General features: G+C 33.5%; 1 protein-coding gene across 1 annotated transcript in view; it reads left to right on the forward strand.

Annotated features, from left to right (window-relative positions):
* Window positions 1-13270, forward strand: part of LOC103599321 (protocadherin-15) — a gene marked incomplete at both ends in the record, with an annotated part of 204472 nt that overhangs the window by 142049 nt on the left and 49153 nt on the right. The window contains one exon of the mRNA XM_008583428.1: window positions 6804-6932. Coding sequence (XP_008581650.1) covers window positions 6804-6932 — 129 coding nt within the window. The remainder of the gene's footprint in view (window positions 1-6803; window positions 6933-13270) is intronic.

Genomic DNA, 13270 nt, shown 5'->3' on the forward strand with positions numbered 1-13270 from the left:
TTTCATTAAGTTTATTAACAAGAAAATGTATTTAAAAAGATTCATTAAATTAATGAACAAAACAGTCTTTATTTCCTTACAAAGTTAAACACACACTAATCATAAAACCCAGTAATCCCACTTGTAGCTATTTACTCAAGGAAATGAGAATTGTATTATTTATTTATTGTTGCATTACTGCCTAACACAAAACCAACTTATAAAGTCAAGCTCACAGAACTTGGTAAAAGTCAATTGTAGGAAAGAGATAGAGTAACTTAGAAAATTATATTGCCATGTCATTTCCTGAGATGGAAAATCCCAGAAGAGAAGTAGCAGTCTACATGTTTTTAAGCTTTGCTCATTTTAATTCATCCTCCATTCCACTCCAGATTAAAATTCTTGTTTCTTTATTTTCAAAGGTCTGAGTATGTCTTAAAAACATAGGTTTAAAAGAAAAAAAGTTGTGTCACATATTATTAAAGTAAACTTTAATACAGAAATCCAAATCACAATGACAAGAAAGACTGTTTAGGCCACCATTTTAGAATGATCAAAATGTATTATTATTTTTTTTAATTGTAATTGAGAAATAATAATTGTATATATTTAAGGGTGCAATATAATATTTTGATGTATATTTATTTATATTGTAGAATGGTTAAATCAAGCTAATTAACATGCACATCACCTGACGTACTTATCAATCTTTTGTAATAAGAACATTTAAAATCCAGTATTTAAGCAACTTTTAAGCATGCAATGTAATAATATTGATTATAGTCACCATTCTGTGTAATAGGCCACTAAACCCTATTCCTCCTGTCTAATTGGAACTTTGTACCCTTTGATCAATACCTCCTCTTTCCCCACCCACCATCATTGTACTCTCTACTTCTATAAGTTTGACTTTTTGAGATTCCAGATGTATGTAAAAATGCACAACATCACTAATCATCAGGGAAATTCAAATTAAAACCACAATGAGATATCACCTCCCACCTGTTATAATAGCTATTATCAAACATATGAAAGATAAGTGTTGGTGAGCATGTGGAGAAAAAGCAACCCTTGTGCATAATTGGTGGGAAAGGAAATTTATACCACTATTATGGAAAATGTTATAGAAGTTCTTCAAAATATTAAAAATAGAACTACCAAATGATCTAGCAATCCCACTTCTGTATATGTAACTTTCGTATAAACAAATATACCTATAGCCTAAAATGGATTAAAGTGTGTAATTAATGGGAAGAAGAACTGTTTGTGGAACTGTAAATTAGTGCAGCCACTATGGAAAACAGTATGGAGGTTCCTTAAAACTTCAGATAGAACTGACCATAAAATCCAGCCATCCCACTACTGGGTATGTACCCAAAGGAATAAAGATCATCATGTCAAAGGGATACATGCACTCCCATGTTCATTGCAGATCTGTTTACAATAGCCAAGAGCTGGAACCAAACTAAATGTCCACTTATGGATGACTGGGTAAGGAAAATGTGTATATACACACAATGAATACTACTCAGCCATAAAAAAGAATGAAATTCTGCCATTCACAGCAACATGGATGAGCCTGGAGAAAATTATGTGAAGTGAAATAAGCACATACAGAAAGAGAAATACAGCATGTCCTCATTCATAACTGGGAGGTGAGAGAGAGAGAGAGAGAGAGAGAGAGAGAGAGAGAGAGAGAGAGAGAGAGAGAAGAGAGAGAGATGGAAAGAAAACAACCACAATAATATGTTAAACTTTCAAAAGGAGAGTAGGGTTAGCAAGAAATTGGTTAAGGGTCACAAAGAATGATTACATTTTGTAAAGATGAGTACACTAATTTTCCTGATTTGATCATCACATATTGCATATATCTATTGATATTCACCACTGCACCCTACAAATAAATATAATCAATTATTTTTCAATTCAAAAATCGGTGGAAGAAAGAAAATGCCATAAATGAGAACTTCTTAAAAGATACAATGTAGATAAAAGGAGAATCAACACTACAAATAAAAGTTCATGTATGTATTCATTTATGATTATACTCTTGATAGTAGCTGAGTATATTTCTTTTATATTTATTTACACGAATGAAAAAATTGCTGAGGCATAACATTGCTTAAGATGACATCATTTGTTTGATGAAGAAGAAATTTTATAATCCATTTTATGAAAACTAATATGCTTTATTGTTTTGAAAGAAACTTTTAGCCAAAACAATTAATTAATATTGATTTCTTCACATCTTTAATTATCTTCATAGGTTCCATTTGGTTAGATGTTGTATTTGTGTGTGTATGAGTGTGTGTTAAATTTTGAGACAGGAGCTTTTTTATATTTTATAATTGTAAAATATTAGTAATGAAAGAGATCTTAAAGATGAGGTTCAAATTTGTTATTTTGCATGTAGGGTAGTGGAAGTTCATGAAGATAAAGTTACCAGGGGACAGTTAGCACCCATCCTTGCATTCACGACCACTCAGAGCTCCATGTTTCTCAATGCACCATTGGTCTTATCAGTGGATCCACCCAGTCATTCCTAATAACTTTTATGCTGCTTATTGGAACAGGGTGATTGGGTGACCACTTAGAATTCGAAATAAAATTATTGAAATAAATAAAAATTTTATTTGGCCTATAAAATGAATTCATGTAGATTAATGGCACTGTCATTACTGTGTTAAAATATTATCTAAAATACATTTTACTTAAAACAGATTTATGTTACCAACATTTAGAAATGCAGACATTGGTGAAGTTGACAAAATAAATTAAATACAAATTTCTTTCATGTTGGGAACTTTACGTTGGCATCCTGATTCCATGTAAGTTGTGTTTTAGTCTCATTGCATGCTTTGCTATTGAGAAATGTTCATATACTTATGTTTTTGTGTGTTTATAAATGTATACAGAGTCATTATATTTTACAGACTTCTATGTATGCCATTTCTCAAAGCAAAAACAGTTCTAATATTCATTCATATTAAGTAAGATTATTGTGAAATCTAAAGTCTCCTCTCTTCAATTAATACTATTATAAACAATTTATACCCTAGTTGAAGCAACTTTTTAAAAGTTTGAACATTACCTGCTTATACAAATTTTTTTAAAAGTTTGCATAGATATGTCTCTAGATACATTTCTATATTGACAAAACATGAAAGCAGATACATCGTTCCATTCTCTATTTCTCAGTTATGTAAAGTACACATTTTTTTGATCGTCAGTTTATAAGTTTATATTTTCACTTAGAACTGTATCAATAGAAAACTATCATAATATTTTCATCTTCAGCAATTGAAGAATGAATAAATTTTTAATATATTAATTATCCAAGATTATACTTCTAAATCCAGTTCCTAATAATTTAAGAAATTAGCTTGATAAGCTCAACAAAGTTCATAATATAAAAGAAAGATTATAAATACTTTTAAATAAAGTATGTTCTCATGAATTAGAAAAAAGTACTTTGTGTAAATGAATGTACATTGTTTCTTTGATTATGATTTCACATCTCATTTTTTATATTATACCAAAACAAAAATGCTGTTTTAGTGTCTTTATTGCAGAGCCATTCTTTTTTATGACAAAGTAGTATTCCATTAAGTATATATACCACATTTCCTTATGAATGAGGATATGTGGTATTTCTCTTTCTGTGCCTGGCTTATTTCACTTAACATAATTTTCTCTAAGTTTATCCATGTCAATTCCAACTCTTGGCTATTGTATACAGAGCTGCAATAATCATGGTGTAAGTTAAATTGATTTTTGAAATTAAGTGTTATGATAATGTGTTAGCTAACATATTGTCTTTTTCTCTTACTTTAATTAAAATAGTCTATGTTTATCGGGAGAGTGTGGTGCTGATAAAATAGTCTATGTTCATTTACTAGTATTTAAACTTAAATAACTAAAAATCTTTTCTTAATAAGATACATAAACATTCTATAGGACACAGATCTACATTGAAAAGTGTTGTTGCCATCTTTTTGAACCAGTTCAAAAAATTTACATGATTATGTTTTATAACTAAAAAATCTATAATTATTTTCATGGATTCAAAAGAATAGAATCAATAGATCTAATGTGTAGCTCCCAAATCTGCATTTTTATTGATTACCCTCGTGATTCTGATGCAAGCAATCTTCAGACAGCATTTCAAGAAATATATAAACTGTAAATTAAAATAAATAAGCACTCCATGTGTGCTTCTATATTTCAGCCAAAGACCTGAACTTTTTCATTTCGTGTAAAATTCACTAAGACATAGCAAAATTTGCTTACATAGTCCATACATATCAGCCCCTAATTAGCACAAGATGGAGGACTAGTTATTTAACTTCTTAGTTTACTTAGTGATCCAGTTCTGTTCTTCATTACCCAGTTGCAGTTCACAGTCTTTTGACTCAAGATCCAGGATAATCATGAGAGAAACAATACAGTAGACTGAGAAGGAAGTACACATAGGCTGACGTAAAGGTGATCAGGCAGATTGAAGAAAAGCCAGTAAACTCTAATGTGGCCACTCAGATTTTAGCTCCAAGCTGTCAATTTTAATGTCTTGTTCACCCTCAGGCAAACTGGAAACTACTGCAGCTGTAAAAACACATCTTATTTTACTGGTTTTAACTATAACCCAATTCTTAAAGAAATAACATTTGTTAATATATTTTTTATTATAAAAGCAATGTAGCCTTCCTGGGGAACATTTGGAAAGTATGTAAAAGTTATAAGGAGAAAATAAAACCATCTGTATTCCACTAGTCAGAAGCTATTCGAATTCCATTATACATAATGACATACATGTACACATATGTATATGTTTATGTGTATGCATCTTTTAAATTAGACGACTTCATGGAAATATACACAGAAGAGTACACAAACCATAATTATACAGCTTAATGAATTTCACATAGTGAACACACTTATATAACCACTACTCATAACAAGAAACTGAAATTAATCAGCACTTCAGAAGCCCAATTTTATGATTATGTCAGTTCATAATCTTTTTCCCCAAAGTGACCCCTATCCTGACTCTATCGCCATGAAAAGAGTATACCTGTTTTTGGTATTTGTATAAATGAAATAATATAGTATGTATACTTCTGTATCTGATTTCTCTCAATCACTCTTATGTTCATAAAATTCATCCATGCGATTACCTATAGCAGTAGTATGCTTATTCTTAGTACTATATATTGTTGCATTGCGTGCATAAAACAGAATGCATATAACCATCTACTACTGATGGACATTGGGTGGTTTCCAGATTTGGGCTGTATCATGCTGTTCGGACCATCTTTGTACATATCATTAAATAAAATTTTTATTAAACTTTAAATATAAAAAATGTACAAATCATACATGAATAGCTATGTGAATTTTCAAAGGATAAGCCCACTGATAAAACCAGTACACAGATAACCAGTACACAGATAACCAGTACACCGATAAAGAAATAATCCATTAACAATACCCAAGAAGTCCCTGCTATGCACGGTAATCTTTTAATGACTGCTGGACATGTGTATAAAAAAAATTATAGAGGCTTGGGAGAAAGTTATACTGCTGAAAAGAGAATTTTCTTTTGCTTCTATCAGAATAGGTGCATATCACTTTAATCAGAGTTGGACCATTGTGTTTAAATCTGAGTAGACCTGGACTAGTCCCATGAACTGTTACTCATATAGTGTAGAACTTCAGTGATCCTACAGAAAGCAAGGGGTATTTAGCAGGACCTCTCTCCTTGGTAGCTAGGAAATCCATTTTTTTACCCCTCAGGCCCACAACTGCTGCAAAACCTCTTCAAATCCACTCAACTTGAAGTCACTACCTTATGCTCAGCTTTTTAGCCTCACTCTAAATCACTTACAGATTAGTAAAAACTGTATCTGTATTTTTTTAAACAAAAGTTGGATAATTCTCTATTGACAGTTTCATCCTTCTTTTTCCTCTTCCTTTTTATTTACATCTTATCAAATATTTTAATTTTACAGCATACTGGATGTTTTACTTTCCAGAATAGGGTTCTTTCTTTTTCTGTCTTTGCGCTCAGCCTTCTGCGATCTGCCCCATACTGTGGCAGAACTAGGTACAGGTCATGGGCTGTACTTAGGCTTTGATTAGAGAGAGCAGATGCCAGCTGGAGTCATGTATGGAAGATGTTCTTTGATTGTGCAAAAGTCATTGACCTACATAATATTTTCTGGTTGGAGCAGGCCTGGGATTTACCTTTTAACTAGGTAGCACATACTACTGGTAAGTTTACCTACTTACCATTTCCACAGGGTAATCATTTCATGATGAGGGTATAACAGTCAAACTCATGGTTTAGATGTAAAGCTAGAAAATTAGTAACATAGTATTTTATAATAGTGTTAGCTTGCCTGAACATACCCATTCGATGTACTATGCTATTTTATAATGTACTAGTTTTATTTTTAAACTATGAAAAATGAAAGTGGTGAAAACTACAGAAATGGTACATTTCAGAGATAAAGGGGTAAATATGTATATAAACAAAAGCTTGACACCTGTAAAATGTGAGCAAAATAAAGGTAAAATTATTTTCTAAAAGTAAGCCTTCAGGAAATATTTGACATTTTCAAGAAGATATTTGCCCTTTAATATCATCATTTGCTTTTTCCATCTATTTGAAAATTGCAAGCTGTTTCTTTTTTTCTTTTTCTATTTTTTTGACTAGGATCAAGAATGAGACAGTTTTCAGATAGACATATGCCAGGATGACCACTAACTGAATTTAGAATGAAAAAAAAGCTCATTTTATATTTAATCCTTTGTTTTTCTTTAAGACTTCAACTGCCACAGTAAATGTGGTAGTGACAGATGTCAACGACAACGCTCCAGTGTTTGATCCCTATCTACCTAGAAATTTATCTGTGGTGGAGGAAGAAGCCAATGCCTTTGTGGGCCAAGTAAGGGTAAGTGAAAAATTTATATATATCTTAAATGTATTTTTTTAAGTGCATAAGTTTTTTACGTTTTAATTTTGAAAAGAGAAACAGCTAATGTAATATGTTAAATGACTCTACTGGGTACACTTCAAGATTTTTTTTTTAAATCGTATCCTATACGTTTGGATTTAACTTATTAATCATTTTGATTTTCCTTTTATGATCACTGTGTAATTTAAACATTGATTAATGTGTGATTATTCTTTTATTATTTAATATATATTTATATTTTCTGGAATTAAACTATTTTTAGAGAAAATGTATACCATTAAGTATGGAAGTGGACATTCATACCTCAAAATGCACATTTAGATGTGAATTCACTTGATTATGTAAACACGATTTTGGCATGTATGTGTTGCACATTACACAAACCCCTTGTCCAGCATTCTGAAAATTCATTTTTGAGGCATGGTCTCCTGGTAACTTCCTGGGCATGTTAGGCAATTTCTGCAGTTCTTTTGATGAATAATTCCTTTATTCTTAAACAAGGATAGTACTTTCTCTGATGGGTCATGCTTGGTCTTGAGCATAGTTAATGGTCTGGAAGTTGACAGGAGAAAAAATTTTGAGGCTGGTGTGCATATTTTGAAGCATCTCAGATGAGGCATCTGTGTGGTCTCCAGGCAAGTAAAGAATCCTCCTCCTCTAAGGAGTGAGCCACCCAGGTGTCCCATATCCATGTTTCAGGATCCTACCCCTTCCCTACTAAGGCCCTGACTTTGGTGTAGAATGATTGCTAGTGCTGTGAAATAAGACTTCTCCACAATTCTGATACATAACATACAGTTAGGTACAGGGTGTAGTTTTTAGTCCAACCATTCTGGCTGCAAAAGAACAGGGTTTATTTAATTGCTGTAATAGAGATCTTGTGACTTTCACACCTTGTCCTGAGATTTTGATTGGCTAGTTTGAGCATCTCATTTTTTTCCTTCACGGCACTGACAATACTTAATACCAACTCTACAGTCATTATCATTAGCATTGTCACTCTCTCTCTCTCTCAAGTCCTGGAGAGATTGTATAAGGCATACATCCACTTACACTTTTATGCCATCCCCGTTTGTCATGGGGGAAAATCTTGTTCATTGTGATGTTAGAACATGCCAGGGGGCCTTGATGTTAACTGGCCAATAAACGACTCAACTACAGAATCCCATCCAAAGACTCCACTGCACCCACAGTAGCACTGGTATCAAATATCTTACTGTGGGTTGTGGGTTCTTCACACACAGAACAACAACAACAAACAAACAAATAAAACAAACAAAAAACGGAGACAAAAGATTCAGGTATAAATAGTTTGGATTTTTTGTTGTTGTTGTTGTCTTTGATAAGTTAGGTGACACTAATATGAAAATGAGGAACTGATGCAAAGAAGAGATGGCAGCCAATATAGGGGTTGCTGTTAAACCAGCCATCAGAAGGGGAACTGGAGCTTAATCCCAATGGCAAACTTTAGGAGGGGGTACAAACTCATGTATCAGAATTCTCTCTCCTGATAAGTGATGGAACTTGAAAATGTATAATCTAAATCCTGACAGGTCTTGGATGAAAACACTGTGGAGTAGCATGACAGATTTGGGGATCTTCTTGCCTCTAGGACAAGAAAGTAGCCAGATTTGTTCTGCAAATCTGATATAAGGGAATTAAGTCAGACTGTAGATACTAGTAGATGGAAGTTGGCCAGAGGATACCAAATGCTCTGAAGCACATGCATAGGGCACTGACAACTTCTGCTACACCAAGCAAACAAATTGATAAAATCTATGGTAAGGGTGTGTGCAGATAACAGAGAAGATGATGCTGAAGTTGACTCATTAAGAGGAATGTTGATAGAGGTTGGGAGCTGTCTAGGGAAAGGTAATTGCATAAGTAGAGATATAGAGAAATGAGAATGTGACATGTCATAATTACAATAAATAACATATGCCACATCATTTACATATCTCTATACTATGCTGTAGAAGGTGCTGGGGAAACCTCAGAAGGGTCTGAGGTATGGCAAAATCAGATTTGTTTTTCATAAAGATTATTCCTGAGTAAACTGTAATGGGAGTTTCTAAATCTGGAAAGCTGAAACAAGAGGCAAGTGTAATCGCCCAGGCATATGAGGCTTGAGCTAATGTAATAGTCTAATCATAATGATTATTAAATCACATGACATTTGTCAACTCCACAGTGCCATATTGGGAGAACTAAAAATTTTATTTAGTCACATCTATCAAGTATTCAAATAAAACAAACAGGTAGAGAAATCAATTATGTTTTCATTGTGTAATGATACAATTTTTAAAAAAGAGTATTTGGCAATGGAAAAAATAATAAAATTCTTTGCATTGCAAAATAAAATCGTTTACAAAAATTATCTTTAACATTTTCATAATATATTTAGCAATGGAGATATAAAGCCCACATGGAATGCACAACTAATAATGCACAAGTAGACATCAACATGATGATTAGTTTTTAATTTTCTTTTCCTTTTGCAACTTTTCCTAGTGATTTTTCTACATGCAGATATTTTTTCATTATCCTTTCTTCTTGACTTCTAGTTCTTAAATTTGATAAGAAATGATCTTTATAATTTATTTCAGTTTTAAAAATTGAAATAGGAACCTTAACACTTGTGATTAGATATAGTGTAACTGGCCTGGTCTTTAGGCAGTATTATGCTTTCATAAAAACTAAAACGATTTTGAAAGTACAGAGAAAAGCATTCAAAGCAGGCTGCATCCAACTGATTCTGCAGTTTCAGACAAGCTGTAATGTTCACAGAATGGAATTTTGATGCATCATTACGGTCTCCTGTTGCTACCTAGTGATAATTATATAATACATTAATTTCACTAAATGAATCATGCTTCGCTTATAAAATTTAATTTTAATTGTCACCAAAAACTATTAAAACACACTTAAAACCAAGATAAGTATGGTTAACTACTGTACTGAATTTGAGTTATCGACTTTGTGTTTATGTCCTAATGGTATTTTAATATGAATAATCCAATATTTGGATTCAAATGCTCAAAGGACTTTTTATTTACTTGTAAAAGGCAGTATGTAGCAACAAACTATATTAACTAAGGAATGGTTCTGTAGCAATATTTATGAATCATACATAGCAAAAAAATTTTATCCAGTCTTAAAAAATAAACTACCAACCAGCAATTATTTAATATAGATCTTACTATGCACAAGGTATAGAGTACCTCATTTAGAGTTGAAAATCTTATCAATATTCTCAAAGTACTTACAGTAGCAAAATAGTAGGAGAAAAAATATGCATGCAGTATAAAACCTAGTAAACACAGTAAGAATATACTCTATGTCAAGTTTCAAATGTGTGATGTAAATTATTTACTGAAAGGAATGAGAAACATTATAATGGACTGAGGTGGCCAGGTCAGAAGTCATGGCAAAAGCAGATCACCAGTGGTTTTTGACATATTACTGACAATAATGGAAGATTTGTTTGAAGAAGATCTGGAAAATTGATTAAAAACATGCTGGGTTCAGATGGGGCCTAATGAATAGTGACTTCATTGTATTTCATGGAAGATAGGAACTATAGTATCTATAGGCATATCCTGACTCTGGACCACTTCGTGACAATAGTTCATCTTCAGAATGGGTCTCAGATATGAGAGGCCTCATACTAGCTACTGCAGAAGTCTCAGATGATCCCAAATCCCTGGGTAAGCAGATACCAGCAGAAGACCCTATATGTTTCTATGCAGTCATAGATTAACTCTGCAGCCCTGGCCTTAGGTCTCTTGGAGCTCTGCACAAAAGACCAAGCATTTGCTAGTCTGGAATTTATAACAGCAGAGCATGACATAACCTCTGTGAAGGGCCCTTCAGCCTTTAGGTAGATTGATTCTAAGGCAATCTCCTAAACCTGTGTACAGCTTTTATCCACTTTACTTTAACCTGCTTTGGGCTGAACCATGACTTCTAGACTCACCACAAAGTAGCCCCAAACTTCTCATCTTACCTACCAGCCCTCACCTCTTATACCTCCAACATAACCAGGAGGAGAACAGCACTCCCTGGTCACTTGGTTTATCTTTTCACTAGATCATATAATTCAATAAGTCCAGACCCAGCTTCCCAACAAAATACTGAACTTAATAAACAGGTTAAAACATGGGCTGTGGAATCAGACTACCTGAGGTCAAATCTGACTTACCGAAATGACAAATATGATCCTGGATACGTAATTTAGACTCTCTGGGTCTAGGTTTCTTTATCTGCAAAATGGAGATGATAATAGAATTCATTTCATGTGGTGATTGGAAAGATTAAGACATGCATGTAATATATGTACAATGTTTACATGAATGCATGAAACGAATATGCACTTGACTTTTATTAGTTATTATAGTTAGGTTAAATCATTAATTAATGGAGCATAGCTACCTATAGTATTATAGAACCTAATATTTTAACAATACTATGAACTAAATGCAAGCAACTGTTTGTAATTTTTCTGAGTTATAAGTGAGTTGTACTCTTGCATTTTCCAACATAGTGCCATGTATAAAGAATACTTTTATGGAATAACTGTTCTTAATAAAGTATAAAATCTTAAGTTGATAAATAATTCTTTTTTACATCATTACTGCAAACAAAAGCATAGTCAGTCAATTTGCAAACAACATTTTTGCTTTTCAGGAGTATTAGCCCAAGTTTGGACTTTGTTCACAACAAAAATACAAATCTATATGTAATCTATATATAGTATACACATGCATGCGTGCATATATTCACTTGAACAATGCTTTAGAACTTGAAAGGAAATAAAAAAAATATTTGTGATTATCAAAATGCAGTCTGCGGTTACAATCCTGATTTTTGTGTTTGTGTGTGTGTGTGTGTATTTCTCTTAAAATAAGACCAGCTAGTGGAATATATGGAATATGTTGAAAGAGACATGTTGGATAGGCCACAAACTACAATACAAAATTAATAATAATAGCCACCGGTTTTTGCCCTGTTATTATATACCATGAACTATAATAAGTGCTTTTTATAGTTCCTATTTGTATGACTCCCAAATGTGTAGTCTTAACCACTATACTATGAAGGATGGTTCTATGGCCATACTTCATAGTGATTTGCTCACATGTAAGTTAACTGAACTAGGAAGAATAAGCAATAGGTAGCTGCCAAGGTGTGGTTAATCTGACAAGCAGACCTAGCATCAGCACTAGTGGGAACTCCTTAGAAATGCAGACTTCCTGACTCTAACCCACAGACACTGAATCACACACCCTGGCGTGGGGACCAGGAAAATGTGTTTTAGCAAGACTTGACATTGATTTTGATTTATGCCAACCTGTGATGTGTGTGTCCACGGGCACACACGTGCGTATGTGTGTGTGTGTGTGTGTGTGTGTGAGAAAGAGAGAAAGATTATGAGGTAGAGAAAAGATATATTAAAAAGTTTATGTATGTATGTATTTATTTACTATTGTTATATGATATAAATAGTTTAGGATAAAGTTGTGTCTACTGTTGGAATTCTAAACTATTTATCTTATATAACATCTTTATATAAACTATTTATATAAGTATAAAATAATAATAAAAATAATATTTACCTAAATATTTACCTTACAGAACAATAAACTACCTTATAGAACAATAATAAGTAAATCCAGTTCTTATCAAGCTTTTGCATAAAAATGGCATAATCCCAACAATAGACTGGGTCTGCCTCACAGAATCTGACTTAGGCCTGTAACTGAAGGACCTGGTAGGAATAATTCATCCCAATGGGTAAGAGTCAGCCAGATGAGTTCATTCCCACTATAAATCCTGGGTTTTCAGAAGTAGGAAATCATGAAGCCTGCCATTTTCATGTGTTTTCTCAATTAATGTCCCATGGACTCAATCTTGAGCCTGGGTTGGAGAGTGAGGAAAAGCTAAAGGAAGATTTCAGTAAATGCTGTTTAAGTTACAAGCTCACAAAAAGAACTGCTTTGTGTTTAACATCTTTTAGCATATAGAAGAATGAGGTAGTCTTTTTCCCTGGGCACACTGCCACACTAGGTGCTTCAGCGCATCTTTGTGTGGATGTGTGGGGTGAATGGAAGTTGGGAGAAAGAAAAATCATAGCAGAGGTGTCTAGCCTTCCTGGGAGCGTCTCATTAAAGAAATTTTTAAGGGGGCCGGCCCGGTGGCGCACTGCTACAGTACGCCGCTTGGGAGCACCGCGGCGCTCCCGCCGAGGGTTCGGATCCCACGTGCAGACCGGTTCCTGCTCACTGGCTGAGCGAGGCACGGGAGCAGCGCCGAGG

Source organism: Galeopterus variegatus, unplaced genomic scaffold (genome assembly GCF_000696425.1).
Source record: "Galeopterus variegatus unplaced genomic scaffold, G_variegatus-3.0.2 Scaffold2913, whole genome shotgun sequence".
Lineage (NCBI taxonomy): Eukaryota > Metazoa > Chordata > Mammalia > Dermoptera > Cynocephalidae > Galeopterus > Galeopterus variegatus.